The sequence below is a fragment of the Hyaena hyaena genome, unplaced genomic scaffold (assembly GCF_003009895.1).
Source record: "Hyaena hyaena isolate Hyena2069 unplaced genomic scaffold, ASM300989v1 scaffold_968, whole genome shotgun sequence".
NCBI lineage: Eukaryota > Metazoa > Chordata > Mammalia > Carnivora > Hyaenidae > Hyaena > Hyaena hyaena.
Window position 1 is genome coordinate 272,806 of NW_024081602.1, and position 27,109 is coordinate 299,914.

General features: G+C 49.1%; 1 protein-coding gene across 1 annotated transcript in view; it reads left to right on the top strand.

Moving 5' to 3' along the window:
• RXRG (retinoid X receptor gamma) overlaps positions 1 to 27,109 on the top strand; it is a 45,381-nt gene that overhangs the window by 11,218 nt on the left and 7,054 nt on the right. Inside the window, exons 2-8 of the mRNA XM_039221247.1 lie at positions 6,152 to 6,399; positions 15,776 to 15,920; positions 17,278 to 17,457; positions 23,219 to 23,379; positions 23,494 to 23,623; positions 24,907 to 25,039; positions 26,256 to 26,347. Coding sequence (XP_039077178.1) covers positions 6,152 to 6,399; positions 15,776 to 15,920; positions 17,278 to 17,457; positions 23,219 to 23,379; positions 23,494 to 23,623; positions 24,907 to 25,039; positions 26,256 to 26,347 — 1,089 coding nt within the window. The remainder of the gene's footprint in view (positions 1 to 6,151; positions 6,400 to 15,775; positions 15,921 to 17,277; positions 17,458 to 23,218; positions 23,380 to 23,493; positions 23,624 to 24,906; positions 25,040 to 26,255; positions 26,348 to 27,109) is intronic.

Here is a 27,109-nt window from a genome sequence, read left to right on the forward strand (position 1 = left end):
ATATTGTAAACAACTGGTATGTCTGTACCAGCGTATGGCAATGAGCATCCTTAATGGAGCATTAACTGTCGGCCTGGCTTCGGCTAAGCCCTGGACATACGTGATCTTCTACAATGGCCCTCAAGCCAGACACGGCCCCTCCCCAACAGCATCTACATGATGGTAGTTTATTGCACCTGCTACCCTGGGCCCATGCTCCCAGGTGCTGTGGTCAGTCTGCTCATGTAGGCATGTGTGTCTCCGTTTTGGGTGAGAAAACCATGACTCAGAGAGGTCAGCTTCCTTGCTCAAGTTTACAGGACTGAGGACTTTTTGGCTTCAGAGTCTCGTATTGCACACGGACTGTGTCCTGGACCCCGACGTGCCGCAACGTACACACAGACTTCAGGATTCACTGGAATCATCACAGTGCAGGCGCCCCGAACAGCTTGGGTTGCTGGTGATGCTCAGCATCTCAGACTGAAGGTCTAACGTTGTCCAGGTGCCGATGACAGGGACCCCTCAGAAAGTGGTCCAGATTCAGACCATGTCAGATCACTGGGACCCACGCTTTATCTGTGAGATGCCGGTGGGCCGCCTCCTACCCCCGTGCTCACGGAGCCGCGCTGTGAGGGGTCTTGGAGACGCCTGGACAGAACGAGGCCCAGAAATATGAACGGTGTTTTCTTAGATGTTGCCAAGAGAGGAGAGATTTCTGAGAGAGGGCACTAGCCCTTTCCCATCAGATGAGTCAGTTTGTATTTAAAAAATCACTGCGGAGCAAAGAGAATCAGCTCTGCGGAGCAGAGGGTTTGCACATTTCCCCAGCATCCGGCGGTGGGCACGAGTCGGGTGAGGCTAAGGGGGACCAGGAGGGTGTGGGTCAGGGGCGAGCAAGGCTGCCGGGGTGTGGGGCCGGGGCAGAGGGGGCTGACGGGACAAGTGGAAGCCCTAGAGGAAACTGTGGCCCTGGATCTGGACTAGAAGGTTTCTGGAAAACGTGTGGCACCTTTTGGCACTGGCTGTGGCTGCCCCGTGGCTACGAGAAAACGGGGAGAGGGAGAGAGGCCGATCAAAGTGTCCTCGACAGCTATGCTCTGGTGTCTGTTAGTGAGAACGGGTTACGTTTCCACTGAGAAACACTTTTATCATTAGAGGCTTTCTTTCCACCTCTTCTTTAAATGTTTTTGTTTATTTTTTAGAGAGAGAGAGGAAGAGAGAGAGAATGAATGAACAGGGGAGGGGCAGAGAGAGAGGGAGACACAGAATCTGAGGCAGGATCCAGGCTCTGAGAACCAGACAGCACAGAGCCCAGACTCCGGGCTCAAACTCATGAACTGCGAGTTCATGACCTGATCGGAAGTCGAATGCTTAACCAACTGAGCCACCCGAGCGCCTCTCTTTCCACCTCTTCTAAAAGCAAAGCTATTCATGTCAAAGAACCACTGAGTCATGGGAGAGGCAAAGATCGCATCTTACATGCGATCATGTAAGATGTTATCTGTCTTTTTGAATTTTATTGAGAAAAAATTTTTAAGTGTTTTTATTTTATTTTGAGAGAGAGCAAGAGTGAGAGCGAGAGCGAGAGCGAGAGCGAGAGCTAGAGAGAGAGAGAGAGAGAGAGAGAAGGGAAGGGGGAGAGAGGGAGAATCCCAAACAGGCTCTGCGCTATCCGGCTGTCAGCCTGGAACCCGATGTTGGGCGAATTTTTTTTTTTAAGTGCAGTTTTAAAGTAGCCCACCTCTTCCCCATCACTGACTCAGCAGAAACACACTACATTCAAGGCCGTTGCAAACCAAGCTTTAACTCTATGTCCTTCTGTCTCAGCCATGCACCATTCTTTTTTTTTTTTTCAATGTTTGTTTATTTTTGAGAGACAGAGACAGAGCGTGAGCAGGGGAGGGGCAGAGAGAGAGGGAGACACAGAATCTGAAGCAGGCTCTGGGCTCTGAGCTGTCAGCACAGAGCCGGATGTGGGGCTTGAACCCACAAACCGTGAGATCATGACCTGAGCCAAAGTCAGACGTTTAACTGACTGAGCCACCCTGGTGCCCCGGCCATGATGCATCATTCACAACATGACTGAGCAGTCAAGGCATATTCTGATTGTCCTAATATTTAGTATTATTAAAATAAAAGCAATATACTTTTCATTTCAATCGCTCTCATCTCATCTCGTTTTATTCTTGGGACAACTTGTGAGTTCCCCAAAGTCCATGTTTTCTATATTTTTGTGCAGGTCAGTGTTTCTCTTACCCATCACCCCTCTGCCCTCTCTTCCCATGATATTCCATATACGGAGTACCCTTTGTCCTAGGTCAATTTACTCTCTTTTTGAAAACTTAAATAGCTATTTTTAGAAAGGTAATCTTATACAAAAATAGAAGCACAGTCATCTGCTATAAATAGAAGGAAACAGTAAAAATATTCCTAAAACGATTAGTATTTTGTATTGCCCACACACCACTCAAAATACCCCCAAAGGTGTCCGTCACCACCGTGTTATAGGCTGCACACCTTGGGAACTCTTGGGTCGAGAAGTGCATGTGAAGCTGTGTGGCTTCTGTCTGTCCCACTCTCTGGGCCTGCTGTTGGGGTACAGGACTGAAAAAGCAAGGGCTCTCTGAGACCCATGCAAGCGGAATAAAAAGGAGAGTAGCGGGATCCTTTGGTCTGAAGCTGAAGCCAGAAGGGAATGGAGAGGGGGTTGGACAGCCACTGTCCCAGCAGAGAGCAGGGCTCCTGGCCCTTCAAGACAGGCTGGCTTCCAACTCACCTGTCACATGTTATCTTAGTAACGGGCTCTAGATATACATTGGCCTCTGTAAATGTCACAGCCTTCCAGGGCCTCAGAAGAGTTTAAAATTGTTCTTTCCAATCAGTGGCCATCTGGGAAGATTTTTGGTTTTTCTGGCTTGAGTTCTTGGAAGCTGCCCTTTTCTCTCTCTCCTTCAGATAAACTTTCAGCTTGAGATCACTTCATAATTGAGTCATCTTGTACTTTGTGATATGATGGCTCTCCAAATCATCCTTCCTGTCCTTGACGGCATGCACAGGAGAGAGCATGGGCTTCAGACTGACAGCTTGAATCTAGGTTCTGTCACTTATTACCCAGGCAGTACCGGGTACCACGCTCTGGGCGGGGGGGGGGGGGGGGGGGGGGGAAGCGAAAATGGATACTTCTCTCCTTCTCTCAGTTTAGTGGAAAAGACAGGGAGATAAATAAATATGGTGACACAGTAGAATAAGTGCTAAGATAGGAATAAACACAAGCTGTTATTAGAAAACAGAAAAGTACACCCAGCTAATCCAGGGAACACCAGGGAAGTCTTCCTGGAGGAGGTGACACTTGAGTTAGACCTTGAAGGAGGAATAAAAACTTAATAGAAATGGAGGGGTGAGCAAATCATCCTGGAACAGAGGACAGCAAGGGTGGGGTGGGGGTAGGCTGAGTACCTGAAATGGTCCTCACAGGCTTACAGTCAGGATGAAATGAGTTCATGTATGGAATTTGCCTAATGCTATTCAGGATACATGATATGTGTCTGACATGTTCATTTGAACCCCTTTGCTACTCCTCCGTGGACCCCTGGAATGTGGTTCATCCTCAGCTGCACTACTGAACTTTTTATAACGTTTATTTATTTTTGAGAGAGAGAGAGAGAGAGAGAGAGAGAGAGCACGAATAGGAGAAAGGCAGAGAGGGTGAACAGAATGCGAAGCAGGCTCCGATATGTCAGCACAGAACCTGACGCGGGGCTCGAACTCACGAGCTGTGAGATCATGACCTGAGCCGAAGCCGGGTGCTTAGCTGACTGAGCCACCCAGGTGCTCTGTCAACTGAGCTACTTAGAACAGGGTGATTGGGATTTATCTGTTCGTGAGACGTGTGTCCCTGATCAATGCAGACTCCCTGTGTCGGACAGCAGGAGGGTCAGAGCTTCTTTGGATGTGGGACTGACTATTCTCTCCACAGAGGGACCTCAGGCTTGTTAGCAGAAGCTCAAGAGAAACTCTAGGCTGACATTTTTTTCCGGTGGAGTCTTTATGTTTAAGAGTAGTTGCACCGAGAAAACATGAAGTCAAGAAAGTATATCCACCCCTGTGTTCATTGCAGCATTATTTACAATCCCCAAGATGTGGGGGTAACCGAGCTGTCACCATGAAGGGGATAAAAGTGGTATCTGTGATGGAATGTTATTCTGCCATCGGAAAGAGTGAAATCTCATTGTCTGTGATAATACGGACGGACCTTGGGGGATTATGCCCAAGTGAAGTAAGTCAGACAGAGGAAGCCAGATCATGTATGATCTCACTTATGTGGAATCTAGTAACAATAATTAAAGAACACTGAGCTCATAGCTCCAGAGAACAGATTGGTGGTTGCCAGAGGTAGGGTTCGGGTGGGACAAATGGATCAAAGCAGTGAAAAGCTACAAACTTCTAGTAACATAAATAAGTCCTGGGATGTAATGTACAGCATGGTGACTCTTGTTAATAATACTGAACTGTATATTCAAAAGTTGCTGGGAGTAGATCTTAAAGGTTCTCATCACAAGAAAAAGAATTTCTGGGGCGCCTGGGTGGCTTAGTTGGTTGAGCATCTGACTGACTCAGGTCATGATCTCACAGTTCATGAGTTCGAGCCCCGAGCCAGGTTCTGTGCTGACAGCTCAGAGCTTGGAGCCTGTTTGGGATTCTGTGTCCCTCACCCCCCCCGTCCCTCCCCTACTTGTACTTTGTCTCTGTCTCTCAAAAATAAACAAAACGTTAAAAAAAACAAAAAAAATTCCTATCTGTGTGTGGTGACGGATGTTAACTAGTCTTATTAGTGGTGATCATTTTGCAGTATAAACAAATTATGTTTATGTCACATTATGTTACACCACTGAAACTAATATAATGTTGCGTGTCAATTATATCTCAGTAATGAAACAATAATTCTCCATTTATAATTCTGACGTGCTCTGCTTCCCCCCAGCATTCAAAGGGGGCACATCCCCCCCCCCGTATCTTTCTCCTAACACTACCCTTCATGGCCCCTCATATCTCCCAAGGCTTTGGAAAGCATCCTGAATGTAGAAGATACTCAAGAGATACTCCTTGAGTGAACAGTGATAGAGCAAGGAAGTAGCTCTGTGACACAGGGTGAGCTCCTCTATCATTTTTCCAGTCTCTTCTTTGCTGCTACGGATTCCGAGGTGTATAGCTCCTCTCTTAGGGTGAGAATGTTCTGTGCTGGGCGCCTGAGATGACAGTAGGGCACCCTCTTTCTCTGTCATCATGAGCTGTGACTGACCGTAAGGGAGCTTGCTGTCAACTCAACCTGGGAAAAATGGTACCAGATATCCACGTGCCCAGGGGCTGTTCCGTGGACCCCTGGGACCACAGCTCCCTGTGCCTCGAGGTAGGAAAGTATGGACCTGACTGTACTTGCCTTCCGGGGCTCCTGTGGCCACGAGGCCACGCGCATCCATCCTTAGTCTTCTTCCCGGGCTATAGAGATAGGCAGGGCAAGAACTTCATGAGCACAAAGCTGCAAAAGATACAGGCAGTCAAGGGCATGACAGTGGCGTCTGCTGTCCCATTGTCATGGTGGAGTGTGACCCCTGATGGCAGGGATGGTGTTCTCTTGGGCTCTGAATCCCCAGTGCCTGGAATAGTACCTGCACCTTAGTCAGTGTTCACTGCACGTGAGTGAACAAAAGTCTCCTGACTGGCAGGCTCAGCCCTGCCCCGACTCTCAGAGCAACAGGAGTGTGAAGCCGGGAATTCGGGAGCAGCTGGGCACCTGTTCGCTTTACCTCCACATGGGGGTTTGGAGTTGACTCACCTTCCCTGGCTGGCTGGCCCCAGCTGCCGTTTCCCAGGCCTGGGAGCTCATGGGCTGTGCCTTTTGTGGCTCTGGCTATGGATGTGACACAGTCCAAGGTAGATTCCAGGCAGGCAGCAGCGAAGTAAACCGTGGATGGGAGTTCTGTCCTAGAGAAGGCCTTCTCCCTCTTTCTTCTTCATTTGCCTTTATTCTACCCACTCAGTAGGGGCGTGAGCACCTGGGGTTCACAGATATGCAGTGGGGCTGGAAGGAAGCAAGATGGGGGTGGGCTCTGTCCTCATGGCGGCCATCTCTGTGCCCCCCAGTCTGCCATCACCTATGTTCTTCTCCTTACAGGCTCGCCCAGCCACTCCGGCTCCACGTCCATGAGCCCGTCGGCAGCCTTGTCCACAGGGAAGCCAATGGACAGCCACCCCAACTACACGGACACCCCAGTGAGTGCCCCACGGACTCTGAGCGCAGTGGGGACCCCCCTCAATGCCCTGGGCTCTCCATATCGAGTCATCACCTCTGCCATGGGCCCACCCTCAGGAGCACTGGCAGCGCCTGCAGGAATCAATCTGGTTGCCCCACCCAGCTCTCAGGTAGGTGCCCAGCCTCCAGTGGGACTTTCCAGCCACCTTATATAGTGTCACCCATGCCAGTCCTGGAGCCGAGCTAGCATTCGGTGGGTGCTTCATGTGTACTTTCTGGGTCGTCTCTGCAGACGTGTCTCCTGCAGGACCTTCATTAAGGGTGTCCTTAGGCAGGACAGCCCCTGAGAACTGATGAGGCCTCATGGTCAAGGGAACTGTGGCCTAAAGGCCACCCCTGTGGCTTAATGGTTCAGCCCTGGCGCTGATCTCACCATTTCTGAGGGCCGTTTGTCATCCTTGGGACAGACCCCATCTGTTCTTCTCAATCCAATAATGAGTGTTTATCAAGTCAGTGAAGTGCCTGGTGCTCTGTTCCATGCCTTGGGGGGACACGGAAATGCTCTCCTGTGAGAGCAGTCTTTGCTCTCCAGGAGCTTATAGTTGAGAGGGGAAATGGGCAGGGATGGCACGCGGATAGATAAATCCAGAACACAGCAGACTGTGTTATCTACATGTTGTCTCTGAGATAGAGGAAACTACTGGAAACTCAGGAAGGAAGGAAGCCACACCCAATTCCTAGCGCTTCTGCCACAACAGAGGAGAGGAGGCGTGTGCATGGTGGACACTGCTGTGGGGTGGCCAGTTGCCTCTCACTTCCTTCTAGCAGGGTCACAGTGAGCTCATCAACCTTCCCTTCTTGTAATGGTCAGCTGTTGCTGCAATGATGCTGTGTAACAAACAGTCCCCAAATTGTCACGGTGCACAAACACACACCTTTTTGTTGTTGTTGTTCCTCACTCACAAATTGATGTTGGCTGGGATGGCTCTGCTTCAGATGGTGGGAGCTGGGCTAGGCTGCAGGCTGGTTGTAAGCCTGCTCCTCGTGTCCCAGGCTAAAGGAGCTACTTGGGGCATGCTTTTCTCGCGGTGTCTCACAGGAATGCAAAATCAAAACAAAATCAGAAAGGTACAGCGAAGTCTTTGCCCACATTGTGCCCTCTTGCATCCCCTTGGGATAGAAACTGTGGCTGACAGAGTCGCAGGGCAGGGAAATAGGTTGCGCCTGTTTTAACAGGAGGTACTACAGGACACAGTGCCAAGGCTGTGAAGAATTAGGAGCAAGAATCCCATCCACCATGTTCTCCACTTACGGGCATCTCCTTTTTGGGCTGGCGCCATCTTGCTCCAACCGCCAGCACAACTAGAGGCAGAATCAGTAGGTCCTGAAGCTTCCTTGGGATTTGTAGTTTTGGAGAGGAGGCAGGACTCCTCTGGGAGTTGGGTCAGTCTTTCTACCACAGAGAGAACTTCGAGACTGCCTCTAGACCATCCCTTTCAAGAGGCTCCATGTGCTTAAGGTCTGAAAGCAAAGCCATGTGGAGTCACAGAACTCTAGGGCGAGTAACAGCTCCAGAAAACTATCGATCCAGGGATTCAAGAATCTGGAGAAGACCTTGGGGATCATTGAGTATGGGATTGCAAGAGCGAGGGCCAGGTGCACATAGGTCAGCGGGGCGGGTGGGGTCTACAGGGAGCTGCCCTCTTCCATTGAAGCCATTCCAATTCAGAGATGTGACGCTTGCACAGGCCAAGCAAAGTACTTCTGTGGGTCACATCTGGCTGGCCCTTTGCCCCCCAATTTGTCATCTGATGGTTTCACCTATAGGATCTTCTTCTGAGTGTATGTTTCTCCTCTATCCCATAGCTTGGCCCTTGGGGAGCTGGTAAAAGCCCAGCTGAGAACCACTAATTCTGTCTAAGCCCCCACCCCACAAATGAAGTAACAGAGCTCAGCTCAAGTGACGCGCCCAGCCTCTCACAGCCAGTCAATGGCAGAGCACGGGTTCAAGCCCAGGTGCCATGACCCCCCCCCCCACCGCTCTGTGTTCATGATATTGCATTCACCTGCCACTGTGGTGTGTGCTGACTAAATCTGTGACCCTGAGATCTTCTGTTGGCTGCCAAGCATTAAAAGGTGGCCCAGTTGGTTAAGTTTCCAACTCTTGATGTCGGCTCAGGTCACAATCTCTCAGTTCTTGAGTTCGAGCCCCGCATCGGGCTCTATACCAACAGCGCAGACCCTACCTGGGATTCTGTCTCTCTCTGCCCCTCCTTTGCTCACTTGCTCTTTCTCTCTCTCAAAACAAACAAATAAATAAATTTCTTTAAAAGATAAAAGATGACTAATCAGCGCTCCTATGGTGTCTCATATGGAATGTGGCACATCATGCGGGTAAATTTCAAGGCAGTGTCCCCTGGGCTAAGGCAGGTGCAAGGGCAGAACTGAAGGAGCAGAACAAAGGGACTCCTGAGCCTCCCAGGTGTGTGTTCCAGGAGAGAAGTGGGGACGAGACGGCCGTGGGGGATGGGCAGGTATTTACGCCACTCTCACCTACTGTGGCCAGCAATGCTGGTGACATGTAGCCTTCAGAATGTGAGGCTCTGAAGAGATTGCTTTATTCATGTTCTGCCTGGTGAATGGACCCCAGGAAGGCAGGTCGTAGCCAGTAGGCTAGAGACAGAAGGACACGTTGAAGTTCTGGGTGAAAAGGAAACTCTTGCACGGGCGTTCATGCTCACTCACATAACTACTCATGAGGACTGACTGTGTGCCTGGCGGTACTTGACGCTATCGTAGGTTCTAGGGAAAAGCACAGAACAAGGCGGCTAACGTCTTTACTTTCACGGCAGCAGGCAAGACCAAGACCAAACAAACACACGTGATAGTTTCACGGAGCAATCGTTCTATCTGCGAAGAAGTGAGGCAGGGTGAGGTGATAGACAGTGACAGGGCCTGTGGGTGGGGAGTGGGCAAGGCACCATCCTTCAAGGCTGCTTTTAGCAACCATGCTCCGGTCTGATTGAGCCAAACCTAGACACGTTCAGCTCCACAGCCGTGCGAGCGTCAGGGCCGCTCGCTATTCCTGGACTGTATGTCTGTACAGAGGGATTGGGGTTGAAAGGTCAGCTGAAAGCTCTGGTCCTGGCCAACTGGGCTGTGTGCACAGGCCGAGGCCAAGTTTCACTCCGGGAGCTATATTAAGCTTGCCAAGCTCTGGGGGAGCTCAGCAGCCCTGGGACACTGAACAGTGTCGTGGGCTCAGGCTCTGGACACGGCAGACACATTCTGCCTAATCAACCGGATGACTCAGGACATCTAGACCCCTAGGTGTTAGCTGCAGTGAGTTGGACTCTGAACCATCTGGATAGACTGTCTATGCATCCCGCCTTCCTCTCCCAGGATGGGTCTGAGTGGGGCTCGCACGGGAAACATGTTCCTCCTGTGACCTGGGTCTAGGGTAAGTACAGTTGGGGGGGAGGGGAAGGGGCTGCTCTGGTGTGGAAGCAGCAGACAGCGTCTCCCCTTCCCTGCCCTGTCGCTCTGGTGTTTGAACTTTTCTTTCTGCTCTTGTTGGGTTTTCATTTGTGAGGAGTAAAGAGAACTGAATGGATACTATGGAGGTGGGGACTGTATAACCTTTTGCAAACCACTTAAACTTACATCTATCTCAGTTCCCTTTTCTCTTTTTCGAGGTAACACACTTTTCCCTTGGCTACCCTACAGTGGTATTTATGAATGTTACAGGGGCTATGGATCTGAAAAATCACTTCTTAAGTGCTCTATGGCAGTAAAGTGGCATTATTATTATAATTATTATTATTATTAATTATACCTAGGTGATATTTTGCACCTCAGTGATTTACATTCTACCCCTATGGGATCTTTGATTTCAAGGTACTTTCTTGCTGAGAGGTTCTAGAAAAGTTCATTTCAATAAGCATTCATTGAACCAGGCCCTGGAAGTAAAAAAAAAAAAAAAAAATTATAAGGCTCCGTCTCTGCTGTGGGGTCCCCGGCTGGGTCAGTCAGCAGAGTGCACCACTCTTGATCTCTGGGTTGTGAGTTTGAGCCCCACGTGGGGTGTAAAGATTACTTAAATAAATAAAACTAAAAAAAAAAAAAAAAAGGAAAAAGAATCAGGCCCTGCTCTGGGGAGTATTTCAGTCAAGGGAGCAATTTCCAGAAACACTAACTATGTAGTTGGGAAGATATTTATGTGGCTTTCAGACAAAATGATTGAGGCCACATTTTCCTGATTCTGTGTGTGTGTGTGTGTGTGTGTGTGTGTGTGTGTGTGAGAGAGAGAGACATCTGCTGCCTACACTTGGACGCAAGCCCTGAAAGTCCTTCGAAGGCCCCCACCTCTTTCTCAGACTTGGGTTCTGTCCCTGATAATTCCTGTCCCTGTAGTGATTGATAACTGAATCACTTTCCTCTCAGATTTTTTATAGAGAATACTTAAATAATAAAAATTACAAATGTTAGAGTTGGAACAGACCTTAAAGTTGTCTTGTTTAATGATTTAAAAAAATTAAGCCATGAAGTCGTTTCTTCAATAGAAAGCATGTTTGGAAAGCTAATGTTTTCTTTTCTTTTCTTTTTTTTCAAGTTTGTTTATTTATTTTGAGAGAGAGAAAAAACATGAATGGGGGAAGGGCAGAGAGAGAGAATGAGAGGGGAGAGAGAGAGAGAGAGAGAGAGAGGGGGAGAGAGAGAGAGAGAGAGAGAGCGCGAATCCCAAGCAGGCTCCACACTGTCAGTGCAGAGCCCGATGTGAGGCTCAAACTCACTAACTCTGAGGTCATGACCTGGGCCTGCCGGCCCCTGAACCGACTGAGCACCCCCAGGTGCCCCTAATGTGCATGTTAAATTCGAACAGGTATGGGTGACCTGGGGCGGGGGAACCGAAGCCTTCTTATTCACCGCCCCCACCCTCCCCCAACCCTGCTGCCATGCCGCACGCACACACTCTGAGTCGGAAAGACCACCGATCTAGTCTGTAGATGAGGTGATGGGGTCTCTAACACAGTGACCTGGTCAGGACCACGCGATGAGCAGGTGGCTGGTCTCCACCAAACCCAGGGCTCCTCTCTGTCCGGTAGCAGGTGCGTCCTCCTTACTCATCGTGATAAGATTTCCACTGGATTAAAGGAGCACCGGGTGCCTGGGTGGCTCAGTCGGTTAAGCATCTGACTTCAGCTCAGGTCACGATCTTGGGGTTTGTGAGTTTGAGCCCCGCGTTGGGCTCTGTGCTGACAGCCTGGAGCCTGCTTCAGATTCTGTGTCTCCCCCTCTCTCCCTGCCCATGCTCTGTCTCTCTCTGTCTCTCAATAATAAATATAAAATAAAGAAGCGTCCCCCGTACAGAGTTGGCTCCCTGGGAAAAGTGCCTGTCCGTGACCTGGCACGCCGGCCACATATCTGCATTGAGTGGGATAATTTTGGCTGAGAGCAGCTCAGAAATGTGGGGCCTGATGTTCCGGGATGGCTCCAGAGCACCCAGAAAGCATCTGGTCCCGGGCTGAGAGTCTGCAAATGGAAGCCAGGCCAGTCAAGTGTGCTTCTACCCTGTTCTCGAGGAGCAGCCAAGCCGCCTGGTGAATCCCGGCTCTAAAGTGCTCACTTCTGTGGAGTGGCTTCTAATGCAACCAGACAGCCCGGCGGGGGGCCTCGGGGGGCCAGGCAGCTAATGGGTTTGCACGCTGGCAGGGGCCGTCCGTCCCGCCTACACTTGCCCCCCAAGCCAGCGAAGAGGCCGGTGACGAAGGCTGGTAATATCAGTCTTTCTGTCCCCCCCCCCCCCGCTGCTTCCCCTGACCCAGGAAGAGAAGGGGTGGAGAGGGGCTGCTGGCTCCCAGAGGGGAGAGACTGGGCTCCTCACCAAGGAGGGGGGCCAGGAGGCTGAGAGGCTCTGAGGGTCGCCTGCCACAGCCGGACAGACTTTGTGGAAAGGGGAGTGACCCGGGAGCCCAGTGCTGGAGCTCTGGCCGGCGAGCCCGGCACCTAATCCCCCAGGGCAGCTCGGTAGGCCTGGGGCGGCTCCCCCCCAGGCTCGCCTGGTGCTGCCCCTCATTGACCTCTCCGAGGCAGGGTTTCCAGAGCAGGGTTCCTCGGCCCAGAACCTCCCATGGCTGCTCGTAATTGCTTCTCAAGGTTAGATCCACTCTCCTTAGCTGGGCAGTCAGGCCCCAGGCTCTGCCACCGCCTGGGCCCCAGCCCGGCCTCCCACCCGTGCACCCCACGGGAACCCCGGGGCTTCCCCTCAGGCCTTTGCTCTCAGACCCTTTAGCATATGACAGCCCACCCAAATCTTACCCACTTTTAAAGGAGGTCAATGGGGCGCCTGGGTGGCTCAGTCAGTTAATCGTCCGACTTCGCTCAGGTCATGATCTCGCAGTTTGTGGGTTCAAGCCCCGCATCGGGCTCTGTGCTGACAGCTCAGAGCCTGGAGCCTGTTTCAGATTCTGTATCTCCCTCTCTCTCTGACCCTCCCCTGCTCACACTGTCTCCCTCTCTCTCTCAGAAATAAATAAAACATTTAAAAAATTAAAAAAAAAAATAAAGGCGGTCAAGTCCTAGCAAGGCCACAACCTTCAGGAAGTCTTCCCCACATCTCCGTTGCTCGGGGTCTTGCCTTCCTAAACCGTCCCAGCTGACTTTTAATCTCGTCCATGGCCAGTTATTTGAGGTGGTCCCGGCATCTTCCTCCTTTCGGGATCCCCACGGTGTTTCTGAACAGACACGCAAATAAGCCGCTCGAGGGCCCAGTGTCCTCACCTAGAAGATAGAATGATGCCCTGGGGTTGTTGTGAGGACTAAGAGAGCAGGGAGAGGCCGGGTGAGCTTTCTGTGGACAGTAGGGCTACTGTTCGGTGACCGCTGTGGGCCAGACGGAGCCAGTGAGGCTGGTTCCAAGGGCCTGTGGCTGTGGGAGGAGAAGGTGAGCGAGCGCCTCCTGAGCCTCAGGTGACGGTGGCCTCCTCATGCCCACGCCCGTTCTTCTGCATCTGAGGATTTGGGGACACAGGCTTCTCAGGCAGCCAAAATGCTTCCTAACATGTCTCCATTGCATGGGTGGGTCTGAGTGGTTAGTATCCGTGTCAGTGAAGCACTCAAGAAAAGTTGTTGCCTTGGATTTACATCAACAGAAACCCCCTCAACTGATTTCTTAAAAATCAAGACACATCGGAATATGTCTCTTACCTGAAGTAACGATAATGTAGTATAATGACAGCATTAAATATTAATTTTCTGACCAACCTGAAATGGAATCATTTAACCCCTTTGGTGAACATGGCCTTATTTACTACAGAATTCCTAATACCTAGTAAGCCGTTGGCTTATAATAAACACTAGAATTCTTGTCTTGACCAACCAGATTTTATGGGAATGATAAGGACCACAATCGTTAGACCCCTGTTGTGTGCCAGGCACTGTGATGGGGATTCTACATCATTATCTCATCGAATCCTCCTGGTGACTATGTAAACTAGGTCTTACTAGGCTCGTTTTCCAGATAAAGAAACTGAGGGCAGAAGAAGACTAGTAACTTCTTTCAAGTCATGCAGCCAATAAGGGCAGCCTGCGAGTGAGTCCCAGCTCGGTGGGACCCCCAAGCCATGTTTTCCCCACCATACCAGTGATTCTGCGCCCTGGCTGCCCATTAGCATTACCCAGGAAGCCTGAAGAGAGGTCAGTACCAATGGCCGTTGGACCCATTCACTCACAAAATTTCTGGGTGTGGAGCCCTGGCGTCAGTTTTTGTTCCAAGCCCTCATGTGTACATCCAGGGTTGAGAACCACCACATGACACCAAAACAAGCCAAATACTGGATACAAGTTCTAGATGTCCTGTCTTAGCCTTGTATAGAAAGGGGGGAGGGGAGAGGAAGAGAGAGAGTTCTCCTGTCCCGTGTGTGTTTTCATCCTTCATACAAATTAATTTTTAAAAATTCCTGGTGACTTTGACTTCAGAGCAAGAAGCCGAAGGCTGTCTTGTCTTTTCTGCATCCCATATAGCACTTGACCCAAGCTTTTGCCCACCCCCTGTGCTCAATAAATATTTGCTTAGTGGATTGAAAAGCTGGTAAATTTAAAAGGAACCTAACTCAGGCTGTGTTGTGTTTTATGTTTTATTGATTACTCCTTCTGTCCCAAAGGTCTTGAATAGAGAAACAAATCCTACCTATGGTTTAGTTTGGGAATTACAGTCACTTCGGTGAGACAGTATGATTCAAAATTCACGGGGACCATACAGAAGTCTGGAATCTCTCTTAAACTCCCAGATCCGTACCAGGTGCCTCTGCTGGACATTTAAACATACTCCCCACCACCTTTGTTTGTGTTTATTTAACTAAGTGTTTTTCGTTTTTGCACATGCCCTGACTCTTCATGAGAATGTGCAGTTATGAGGCAGTGCTTAGACTGTTGAGCTGTGCGCATGGACACTGAGAATTTCTGCTAATTGGATGACCTAGTCATGTTCATTTAAGATTTCTTTGATGAATTCAGAACACTTAGCAGCTTCGTGGTGATCTCCCAGACACTGGGGGACTTGGCGGTGGTGGTGGTAGTGAGGAGCTAATGTGAACATGTGGTAAAGGACGGGGGGATAGGAGGCACATAAAATTCATTTCTTCAGCCGTCCAAACACACCGCCTCCCCATCCCGCATGCTGGGACCACGTCAGCCACAGGGAGGACATAGCAGCCCGTCTCTGACTGTGTGGATTTTCCAGTTTCACAGGAAAATGATCTGTTTCATACATTCAGGTTCAAAGCCACCAGCTGGGGCTTTCTGCCCAACTTTTTTGATGCTACTGGAATAATTTGGACATTTGGCTTGGCATCTCTGTGGATTCCTTTAGATGACCACTACTCATATCTTCTCTTCTGTTCTATGGTAAACTCTTTAAGAGTATGCGTTTCTTTAAAAAAAATTTTATTTTTTTAAGAGTGTACATTTTTAGACCTTCCCTCTGTACCCCAGCGCCTGGCACAGCGCCTGCATGGTGAGTACTCAGTGAGTGTCTGTTGATTGACTAAATGAATGGATTTGCGTTTTATTCTTGGTTTCTTGGAGTCTGAGACTTTTTTTTTTTTTTTTTTTTTTGCCTCAGAGCCATAGCCCCTCTTGGAGCACTGATGGATAGACAACCAGTAGTCTTACAGAATCTAAAAACACACAGCTGGTCTTGTCCTAAGCGTGTCTGAAGTGCGTCCCGGGTGGATTTCTAGCTCTAACGAAACACATGAGTAAAATGAGAAAAAGCCGAGCACTCGATAATGTGCTGTGATTTTCAACTGAGGTTTTGGTGTCTAGAAATGACTTGGCTCCTCTGTGCCCCTTTTTCCCTTCCCTCCCTTAAATTCATATCCCCCACGGGCAGTTTTGGATACTCTGTAGTTGGAAACTGCTTCTTGAAATAGAACTTGTTTCCCAACCCCCCCGCCCCCCCACCCTGCGAGGATACCCCTGTTGCTTTTGGTCTCAGGCATTGGGGCTGCCCTGGCTCTGTGTTTTATTGCATGTTTTCTCTTGCAGCTAAATGTGGCCAACAGCGTCAGCATTTCAGAGGACATCAAGCCCTTACCCGGGCTTCCTGGGATTGGAAACATGAACTACCCGTCGACCAGCCCCGGGTCTCTGGTTAAACACATCTGTGCCATCTGCGGAGACAGATCCTCAGGTACATGTGGCAGCAGACGTCACTCTCAGGTGTGGGGATCCCAGAGATGGTGCCCTGCTCCACTGCCCGCCTGGTGCTTTGTACCCAGTGGGGGATAAAAAGGGCCTTTTCCATTGGTCCAGCTCAGGGCCCAGGCTATACATTTCTGTCACTGGGTTCATAGCCTGAAATCTGGATGAATTTAAAGTTTGATTTAGGTTTTAAGGGTTGGGTTTACAGGAAGCCCCTCTGTGGAGCTACCGTGTGGCATGTGTATCTGGGACAGAGAAGCTGTGCTGATTAGCAGGTGTCTCTTTAATTGTTTTTATTTTATTTTTTATTTTTTAATGTTTATTTTTATTTGAGAGAGAGAGAGAGAATGAGTGGGGCAGAGGCAGAGAGAGAGGGAGACACAGAATCTGAAGCAGGCTCCTGGCTCCGAACTGTCAGCACAGAGCCCACTGCTGGGCTCCAACTCAGGAACTGTGTGATCATGACCTTGGCTGAAGTCGGACACTTACCTGACTGAGCCACCCAGACGCCCCTCTTTAATTGTTTTTAAATGTTTATTTATTTATATTTAGAGAGAGGGGGAAGGGGCAGAGAGTGAGGAGAGAGAAAATCCCAGTCTACTCCCTGTCAGCACAGAGCCTGACTCAGGGCTCGAACCCATGAACCACGAAATCATGAACTGAGACAAAAATCAAGAGTCGGACACTTAACCACCTGAACCACCCAGGTGCGCCTCCCTCCACATAATCTTTATGTCATAAGCCTGCATCTGTAGAGATCAAATACTAATTTATTCCTCCAACAGGCAGTAGCATTTAGAAAATCTGTAACTCCAGTTCCTCATCTATGGTGAAGGAGAATACTTTTCAGTGGGGCTCCCATGTCCTGGGGCCTCAATTATGGGGAAATATTGGGAAAGCTGAGGTTTTCTCTCCCCTACTAGATAATACATAACAAGCATAAATATTTTTATTTATTATGTATACTAATGTCTTGAATTGAGACAGAACGTTTTGCTTAACTAAACACAAGAGTTGCCTTAATAAAATCAATGTAAACAAAATCTTGGGTCAGGACTTTTCTAATGATGCTCTCTGGAAGTAGCCATTCCAGAGAATGCCTTCCAGCAAGAAGACACGAGGAAGGGCATATTTACTCTGCCTTAGTTTTGTTCCTGGTATCAAGCCTGCGTTCCGGGCTGGTTACTCTTTGCTGTCCCTCCTGGTATGTTAGGTGATGTGTGTGTGTGTGTGTGTCGGGGGGGGGTGGTGGTGTGGGAAGAGCCTAGGGGCTTTTTTGAATGAAAGTTCCAAGTAAACACAAAGACAGTCTCTGCTACATTCATTTTCTCTTTCCCCGTGAGCAGGAAAGCACTATGGTGTGTACAGTTGTGAAGGCTGCAAAGGGTTCTTCAAGAGAACCATCCGGAAAGACCTCATGTACACCTGCCGGGATAATAAAGACTGCCTCATTGACAAGCGCCAGCGGAATCGCTGTCAGTACTGCCGCTACCAGAAGTGCCTGGTGATGGGCATGAAGAGGGAAGGTGAGGTCCCGGTCCCCTCGCGGGAGACTGGTTTGCGTACAAATCACGGTATAAATCCTCACAAGTTCTCGAGGACCGTGGCTGAGTGTCCCCTGCCTGGGCAGCGTGCACCCCAGAGCACAGAGAACAGCATCACTCCCTCCTCCTCCACGTTCATCCATCCTGCTCTGGAGCTCGGGGGATGGTCCCCCAACCGGACCTTCTACCTGGCTCTTCCAAGTGCCTGGAAGCCAGTCTTCGAGTTGGTCTCTGGGTTCTAGATGGAGTGTCAGTGCCTTTTTTGGGAGGAGCTGGCTTCTCGCCTCTAATCCTCCCTGGGGAAGGCTGCTGGAACCCTCTCTCTAGGCTTTTATAACCTGGGGCTGCTACAGATCCTCTGAGATAGGTGTACCCCGCGGTCTTCAGGGGTTGTTGGCATTGCCAGTAATCAGACTCAGCCTCCTCATTCAGAGAGACCAGCATTTGTACATTTTTGCCTTCTCAGTTTACAGTGCGGCTTAGCTGGGCTGGTATGGAGTGAAAAAAAAAATCTGCAAGTGCTTTCTGTTCATTTAGAGAATCGAAAAGTCTTTCTGTTACATAATGGAAAGAAATCGAATTGGGCAGTTGATTAACACATGAACTCAAGGAAGTACACAGCGTACATGGTGATCTTACTAGATTTCAGAGTGAAGAAGTCCTTTCTCTGTCTAGGAAATGGGAACAAGGCATTTAGTCAGTCGTAGGAGTCTCCTCATTCTTGAAGAGCTTCTTTTCTCTGAGGAGAGGGAAGCTGACTGAAAGGGTCAACAAAGAGAAGGTTCTTTGAGCCCCTTCTAGGAGAGAATGCTACCAAGAAGGAAAGAAGTGACAGGCTTAGCATGTCTGAAGTAGATGGAGGGGGCCCTTCAGTATAATTAATAGCGCTCATTGTTCTATACCAGAGGAAAACAGTGTGGACTGGGGAGATGAGTTTGCCAAGGTCCCAGAGGTAGGTGATTAGCCTGAGGGGTCTTTGTACTCCCAGATCAGAGCCCATCTTGAGTCTCCCCTCCTCACAGGGTGCAGAGGGGCTCTGGAATGAAGATGGCCCTCACTCTGTTGTGTGACAGCAATCTCAAGTGAGCGGACCCAAACCTGGGCTCCTAATAATCTGCGCTCTTCAGCTGTTTGTCTCTCAGTCCTCTCCATTTTAGGAAATAGCCATTTTTTTCAGTTGCTCAGATGAAAAACCAAGGGACTCCTTTTTCTTCCATGTGGGTGAGGAAACCTTGTCTCTTCTTCAAAATATGTACAGAATCTCACCATGTCTCATGACTCTAATGCGACCAGCATAACCCACACCATTGTTACCTTCTGTATTTATCTACACAGGCTCCTAAGAACCCTCCTCCCCATATCCATCTTTGTCTCCCTACATTCTTCAGAGCAACCAATGAGGCTTTGAACAAGTGGGTCAGGTCAAGCTCTTCCTGCGTCAGAACCTTCCAATGCCTTCCCTTCTTACTCAGAAGAAAGGCAAAACCTTGGTTATGACTTCAAGGTTTTACATGGTCTGACTGTCCCTGTCTCTCTGGTCCCACCTTGCTGGCCTCCAGGGATGCTCCTTCTCAAGGAGCTTTGCACTTACAGCCTCTCTGCTTTGAATGTCTTCTTCCCAGGTACCTTCATGACTCCCTTCTCTACCTCCGGACCTTTACTCCATTGTCACCTGTCTAGAATTGCATCAGCCACCCAGGACACTTCCTAGTCCCTTTCCTGCAGTGGTATCACTGTCTAACATGCTTACTTATTTAGTCTACTCTGTTTCCACCAAGGCAAGATTTTTTTCTGCTTCTCCCCCGACTGCTCTATCACCAGGGATCAGCACAGAGGAGGCACTTAATACATAATTGCTGAATGAATGGTTGTGTACTTTAAACTGAATATTGGAATCAAAAGTTTTAGTAACGCAGGAGCTTTTAAAAGGACTCATCCCTCCATCATCCATCCATCCATCCATCCATCCATCCATCCATCCATCCAGTATTAACTGAGAGTGCCTGCTTCATGCTCATGTCATCCTTACTGTCAAGGAGTCAATGATCTTACAGTTCAGAACACATGATGAGAAAAATCAGCTGGTGGAGGCCGTCTTCTTTTCACCAAGTTAGAATTGATAGTCCTCATAGCTTCTGCCACCATGATGGTCAAACATAAAGTTAATGACCCCAAAGAACGTCTTGCATCAGCAAGAGTTTGTTTACTGCAGGGGTCATTTTTGCCTCTCAGGACAGATAAGTTTCAGGTTGACATGGAAAAATAATAATTTTCCTGATGCTGATGAGATTGAGTTAAAGGAAGGTGAAAGTCTTCAGTCAGAGAAGCCACCAATTCTCTTGCTTCACAATCTGTCTCTCAAAACTCAGTCTTGGCAGCCCGCAGCTCTGTACGGTCAGATTGGTTGGTACACAGGTCCCATGGCGGGAAGTGTGTCTCTTCCATTAAAGAAAAAGCAAGTCAGAGAGGAATATGTGAGTTTTAAGGGCCTGGGCAGTCCTTCCCTTAAACTTAGCATTATTCTGATTCTTTAATGGGTAGGTTTCTAGTTTTGGCTTCTCCATTTTTGAGAAGAATGTGGAGAAATGAGGAGTGATGAAAAGCTGAGTAGTAAAATGTAGGAGGGGAAAGGGACTCCTAGAGAAATTTCTGAAGGAATTGGTACTATTTACCCTGATGAAGAGAAGGCAAAGGGGTGAATCAATTCCTCATCCTACTGTACGAAGGGCCACTTTCAGAAAGCTATCTGACAGCCTTTCCTTCACCCCTATCATTTCTGACCTCAATTTACAGAACTGGGGGCTCAAGTTGGACACTGCCTTGAAGACAAGAATAATAAAATTCTAGAACAGTTAGTTGAGAGAAACTATTGAATTTATACTCCTGGAGAATCAGACGGGTAGAAAAAGATGGAAGTATCTTCCGGGAGCCAGCGGTCAGGGCCCATTGCCTTTTTATACATAATGGGGAAGCTGGAATGGACACTGCTATTCTCTGATGTAACACCTTTGTTTCCTCAAAGAAGAAACACAGATTCTAAGAGTCTGGGGTCCTGCCTCAGCTTCTCTGGTGAGCTAGTGGCAGTCCTGATACGGGACTGGAGCCCTCTGACTTCCAGGTTACCAAACAATCCTCAGGCATCTTAGCAGAAGTCTATTTCCAAGCTATCTGGTCATTTAATATTGTTTGGAAAGATAATGGACTATTTTTGAGGCACTTAGTGGGTAGTATTTGATATCCTTATGAGCCCTGTCTGGTCTTTAATAGTACCACTAACCCAGATTCTTGGAGGTGGTATGGGGCAGGGGATGGGGGAGGTGGGGAGAGGTGGCCTCAGAAGGCCATCAGCCTAGGTCTACATGTTGGTGCCATCTTTTCTTAGCTCTGTGACCTCTGGCAGGTTACGTAACTGCTCTGTGGCTCACAGTCCTTGAGAGGGTGATTATGGGGATTAAATGAAATATCTGTATAAAGTGTTGAGCATAATTCCTGACAGAGAAGAAAATTCAATAAATGTTGGCTATTGTAGAGCATGTACAATACATACACGTTGGGCTAATGGATAAAGTTCTGTCGCAAGGCAGGGATTGGGTACCATGTTAGATCACCCAGCATCCCCTGGATATGCCCTGAAGTACGTTGTAGTGCAGGCTCAGAATGGCTGCCACGTTGTAGGTTTCTTCACGTTGTAGGTTTCTTCCAGCACGAGATATATGACTCCTCTTCTAGGACAGTAAGATTTACGGCACAGAGTGGAGAGGGGAAGAGCAAAGGATCTCTCGGTTAATGGCAAGATTGGAATTAGAATCTAATTCCCAGAAGCCAAGGTGATTTTCTTTGAAGCTTGAAGGTTACTCTCCTTCCCGTGTTGCAAATCTGTAGAAGAAATCAATTGAGAACCACAGGAGGAACTTCGCTGAGTTTGCTTTTACCTCGTCTTTTAAAATCAAGATGAAGAGAAGGCTACTAACCTACCTTAAAGAAATTAATACCAGAAGCATTCAACTTTAACCAGTAAATCCAGCTGACAATAAAAATACATATGCATTTGTATGCTTTCAGTAAATGAACACTAACAGAGTGGACAGGAAGGAAGGGTGAGAGAGGAAGAGAAACTAGGAAATGGAGGGAACATCCAAAGAGGAGACAGAGAGAGGAACAGAGAGACATCCAAGAGCACAAAGGCAGACAAAGGGAAGGGAAAACAGCTACCTTTTTTTTTTTTTTTGGAACTTTTGGTAATTATTTCATTTAATCCTCACTTAACAGTCTCAGTCAAGTATGATATTCCTCACTTCATATTAGGGAAACTGAGGCTTAGCAGGCTGAATAATTTGTCCGATGTCCTTTAACTAAGAAGTGGTAGAAACCATTTTGCAAAAGGCTTCTTGGATTCCAAAGTGCATGACTTATGCTCTTTTCTTTCCTATTTTCTCTTCATTCTCTCTCTTCTGTTTCTTCTTTTTGTCACTTCCCTCCTTTATTCTCTCTTCCATTTCTCCCTTCACTCTTTCCCACCCGCCCTCCCTCCCTCCGTCCCAGCCACCGAGTATCATTCTCATCTTGAGGCACTTTGGTGTGTCCCTACGGGAGACTTTGGAGTGTTAGTTGTGTTTTTGTGGTCACAACCTTCTCTGACCTACCTTGAAAGGTCACTGATACCACTTGCATGACAAACCGGATGTCCAGCATCTGGTTCCAGCTCATTCCACAGACTTTGTGCCTCGTTATTCCCTCAGAGAGTAGGAAGCGCCATTGGGGGTGGACCCCAGGGGAGGAAAGGACAGAAACTGAGGGGTAGAAGTTGGTAGAAAAGTAGCTATCACTGAGTTCCAGATTAGACACATGCTTCAAGTATAATTTTATTGATTCTTGGGATTAAAAAAAAGTGTACCAATATTGAATTTTGCTCCTTAATGCTGGGAATAGGAAGATGGAAACCACAGCTTTGTAGATTATGGAAACTAACCCAACAGAGAATGTTTGTCAGTGAAGAGGACAGCATTGGAAAGGGGGTCTGCCTGGCATCCTAAGGCATGGACGGTTAGGGCTCTGAGGGTTAGAATGAACTTTGGTAAAAGACCCTAAGTTTGGGGAGGCTGAGATGAGCCCGCACCTCTGCCTGTCTACCCTTCCCCACCCCCCAAACCTGCCGCCGATTCTGAAATGTCATCTAGGTGACATTCCTCCACCTCTTCACTTACTAAATAACCTCATGGCTCCCTGAAGATCTCCCCTGACAAGTCGGATCAGGTGATGTTGTGTTCAGGCTGGTGCATTAGGGGCAGACCTAATGGGACGTGAATGCCAGGGCTGATGCACAGGACTTGAGAGAGCGAGTTTTCCAAGTAATGTCCTTGCCACTTAACTACTGCATGCCCGCAGCTTCTTAGAGGTAACAGGTAGAGGTAAAATTCAGGAAACTGAAGAGAGACCAAGAACGTGGCTCATTAAAAGAGAGGGCAGAATCAGAGGTTATTAAAATTTTAAATGCAGAATTTAATTTAGACTGGTCACTACAATGAACTGGAAAGGATGCAGAGCTCAAACCCCACATGTCTGCACATGCATAAGCCAATCACTCTGCTTCCTCTGTTTTGTCTGTCAACATCACAGCACCTCTGGTCCGGGACCACGAGGATGCCCATGTTACAGATGAGGAAACGGAAGCTCCAGTAGGTAACTCGCTTTTGCACAGTTGTCCTGGGTACGTGGTAACATCTGCATGTCCCCCCTGTGCCAGCTGTGCAAGAAGAAAGGCAGAGGAGCCGGGAGCGGGCCGAGAGTGAGGCGGAATGTGCCAGCAGTGGCCATGAAGATATGCCTGTGGAGAGGATTCTAGAAGCCGAGCTTGCTGTTGAACCAAAGACGGAGTCCTATGGTGACATGAATATGGAGAACTCGGTAAGCCGTCTTAGAACTCCACCTACCTCCCACTTCTCTCTTGGGTGGAGATGGGCGAGCGGTGGATGAGAGTCCTGGAATGTGCCACTCACAGGACCTTGGGTTTGCTTTTAGACAAACGACCCTGTCACAAACATCTGCCATGCCGCTGACAAGCAGCTCTTCACGCTTGTTGAATGGGCCAAGCGCATCCCCCACTTCTCTGACCTCACCTTGGAGGATCAGGTCATTCTGCTCCGGGCAGGTAAAGGAGAGTCGGACTCGGGTTTCCTTGGGCCAATCGCTTGGGGTGCCATTTTGAAATTACCTTTGGGGTCCTAGGACAAGTCACCCAATGAGACTGTACCCATCAAGCTGTGTGCCCCGTTGATGACAGGATAACTCCACCCAGGGTTATTCTTTATATAACTTCCGGTGGCCCTCCCCCAAAACTTTTATTCCCAAATGAAACATTGTTAATGGACAGTGAGACTCTTTCTCCGTGTAAGTTTTACCGTGGTTTTAGAATTTGCATTTAATTTTCCAATACAGTTAAGTCATTTTTATTGAGGACAGTCTGAAGCAGTGTTATAAAATTGGAAAATAGAGGTTTTCTCATTTCACAGGTGAGATAAGAGAAGCCAAAGATCTCTTTTTGCTCAAGCTTATTTATCCAGGACCCCTTCCTTTTTTTTTTTTTTTTTTAAGTTTATTTATTTGGAGAGAAAGCGTGAGCAAGGGAGGGGCAGAGAGAGAGAGAGAGAGGGAGACACAGAATCGGAAGCAGGCTCCAGGCTCTGAGCTGTCAGTACAGAGCCCAATGTGGGGCTCAAACCCACAAGCTATGAGATCATGACCTGAGCCGAAGTCGGATGCTTAACCAGCTGAGCCACCCAGGCGCCCCCAGAGTCCCTTCCTATTTTCAGATTCTGTGTGCTATATTCTCTCTTGGCTTCCATTTCTGGGACATTGTGCAGCTGACATATACCTCCTCTCTCCTCTGCCACTGAGCCAGCAGGGAAATTCCATAAAGATTGACTGAGCATTGGAAGCCAGTCCCCTCATTTCATCCCTGTTAGATAATGAAGCGTTTGAGTGTTGACTGAAAGTGGCATGCTGTGCTAGGTGCTGCTAGCAGCGTTAAGGGAATAAAGCCGGGCTGTCAGGTCCTGAGGGCAGAGGCTGCAAGGTGTCCTTGCTTTATCTACCGTGGCAGCTAACATGTTGACTATTCCCTGTTAAATCTTTAAACCGTATTTGTTAATTGACTGGGGGTGGGATGGGGAAGTGTCCTTATCCTCAAGCTGCCATTCTGAGCTGTCCTGGGGACACTCTGGGGGACATACAGAGCCATGAGTCAGGGGACCCCCCATCTCATCCTGTTTCTTCACTCATCAGCTGTATTATTGTCTGCAGCTGGTGTTTAACCTCCTTGGATTTCTGTTTATGCTTTCATTACATGAGGGCAACAAGACATGCCTGGGGTGGTTGTTGATGAAGCCAGAACACAACCAGTTTCCCCTCAAAGCCTCCTTTTTCTCCTTGCAGGGTGGAATGAACTGCTAATTGCCTCCTTCTCCCACCGCTCGGTCTCCGTGCAGGACGGCATTCTCCTGGCCACGGGCTTACACGTGCACCGGAGCAGCGCCCACAGCGCGGGGGTTGGCTCTATCTTTGACAGGTGGCTGTCTTCTGCTTCCGTGCGTGTGCACATGTGTGTGCATGCGTGCGTGCGGATACATGTGTGCATGCGGGCGTGTGGACCTGTGGGCAGTGCTGGGGTGTGGGATGGACCACCCACACCGCTGCGCGGGGCAAGAAGCAGAGACCCCGGAACACAGAGGAACATAAACCAGGAAAGCAGAGGCAGATTACAAGAGAGGTTGAAATGATGAGATGGAGATGGAGCCAGTTAGGGGCCAGCACGGTTTTGGGGCAGAAGAGAGAACCAGTTACCTCTATGGGTTTCCAAAGAAGGGACTGGACCATTGGCATTACCCAGGGGGGTTGGAGCGGGGAGGTTGAACTGCTTGTCCCAGGGGGGTGGGATAGAGACAAGCAGCCAGGATCAGACGTCCAGAGTCAGGAAAGCTGAGCTGAGGCTTCTGCTGGGCGCTGTAGCTGGTCTCTGGGGAGGGTGTGCCGCAGGAGCCGACCCACCCGGGTCAGGCAGCAGGAGCCCCAGTCTGGGATTCTGTGCCTTAAGTGGCGTGGAAGGAAAATGAAGGCATGTGATTTAAAGAGATGAATGGAATGAGTAGGGGCGAATGATGTGGGGCAAGGGGATGGGGGTAAAGATGAGGATAGTGTTGAAAATAGCCTCCATGCCCAGGGCCAAGGTCCCCTGGCCCCTCTCCACCCCCCATCGTAAATGGATCCAGGCCACGTGCATGTCCACCCTATGCCCTCCCTGCCCTTTCCCACAACGCATTCCATGCAGAGGATGACATGGGCTTTGGTTGACTCCGCCCCCTTCATGGTCCCTGGAGATTTCTACCCTCTCTCTGGAGGCTGCCCTCTGCTCTTCCTCTAGGCATGCACACCCTCGCCCTGCTTTGCCTGTTGCATTTCTACTAATTTCTAACTCCCCTAGGCCGCCTTTCCAGCCCTGCCCTCCCCCCAGTCCCCAGAGATGCCCGCTTCCTCCTCCGTGTCCCCTTGGACTTTGCTCACGGCTTTGTGTTGCTGCGTGTTGTTTCCATGTCTGTTTCTTTAATTAAACCATGAGCTCCTTGAGCTCGGGGACGGCATCCTCTTCATCTCTGTGTCCCTAGTACCTGCCGCATAGTCGGGAAAACGGGGTGGGTCCATAAGAAATACCGGTTGCGGTCATTTTATCTGCCCTTGGCCTGGTACCCAAGGTTTTCTCATCACCTGTCATTGCTTCCTGTGAACAGAGTCCTGACTGAGCTGGTGTCCAAAATGAAAGACATGCAGATGGACAAGTCAGAGCTGGGGTGCCTGCGAGCCATCGTGCTGTTCAACCCAGGTGACCGGGCGGCGGTTTGCCCTCCTCCGTGCTCCCACGCTCCGTGCTCCCACGCCCTACAGCCCCCTAGCTCAGCTGAGACGGAGAAGGCAGGGCCGGGAAACCTGTCCTTGCAAGGGCGGAGAGTCGATTCTTCGTGGTTTCTACTCCGAGGGCCGTCTTGCAGGCATCTTGAGTGGGCGTGGAGTGTGCATATGTGGAGACAAGAGGGGAAGATGACAGTCGCCTGGGGTCACGGTGAAGGAGGTGGTAGGAAGTGTCAGATTTTGCATATAGTTTAGGCAAAGCCAGTGGGGTTTGCTGATGGATTAGAGATAGAGTGCGCAGGAGAGGTGTTAAATATAATTCTCAGGGGGTTTTGTTTCCTTTTCCTGAGTGATTGGGAAAATGGAGTTTTATTCGCTGACATGGGGTTCTAAGGGTAGGTGGGTAGGAATTAGGATTTTGTCTTTGGACACTAAAATCTCAGATATGTGACAATGTGGATGGAGCTAGGGTGTATTATGCTAAGCAAAATAAGTCAGTCAGGGAAAGACAGATATCGTATGATTTCACTCTTATGTGGAACTTAAGAAATAAAGCAGATGAACATAGGGAAAGGGAAGCAAAAATAAGATCAACACAGAGAGGGAGGTAAACCATAAAAGACTCTTAAATACAGAGAAGAAACTGAGGGCTGCTGGTGGGGTGTTGGGTAGGGGGATGGGCTACATGGGTAACGAGCATTAAGGAGGGCATTTGTTGGGATGCACACTGGGTGTT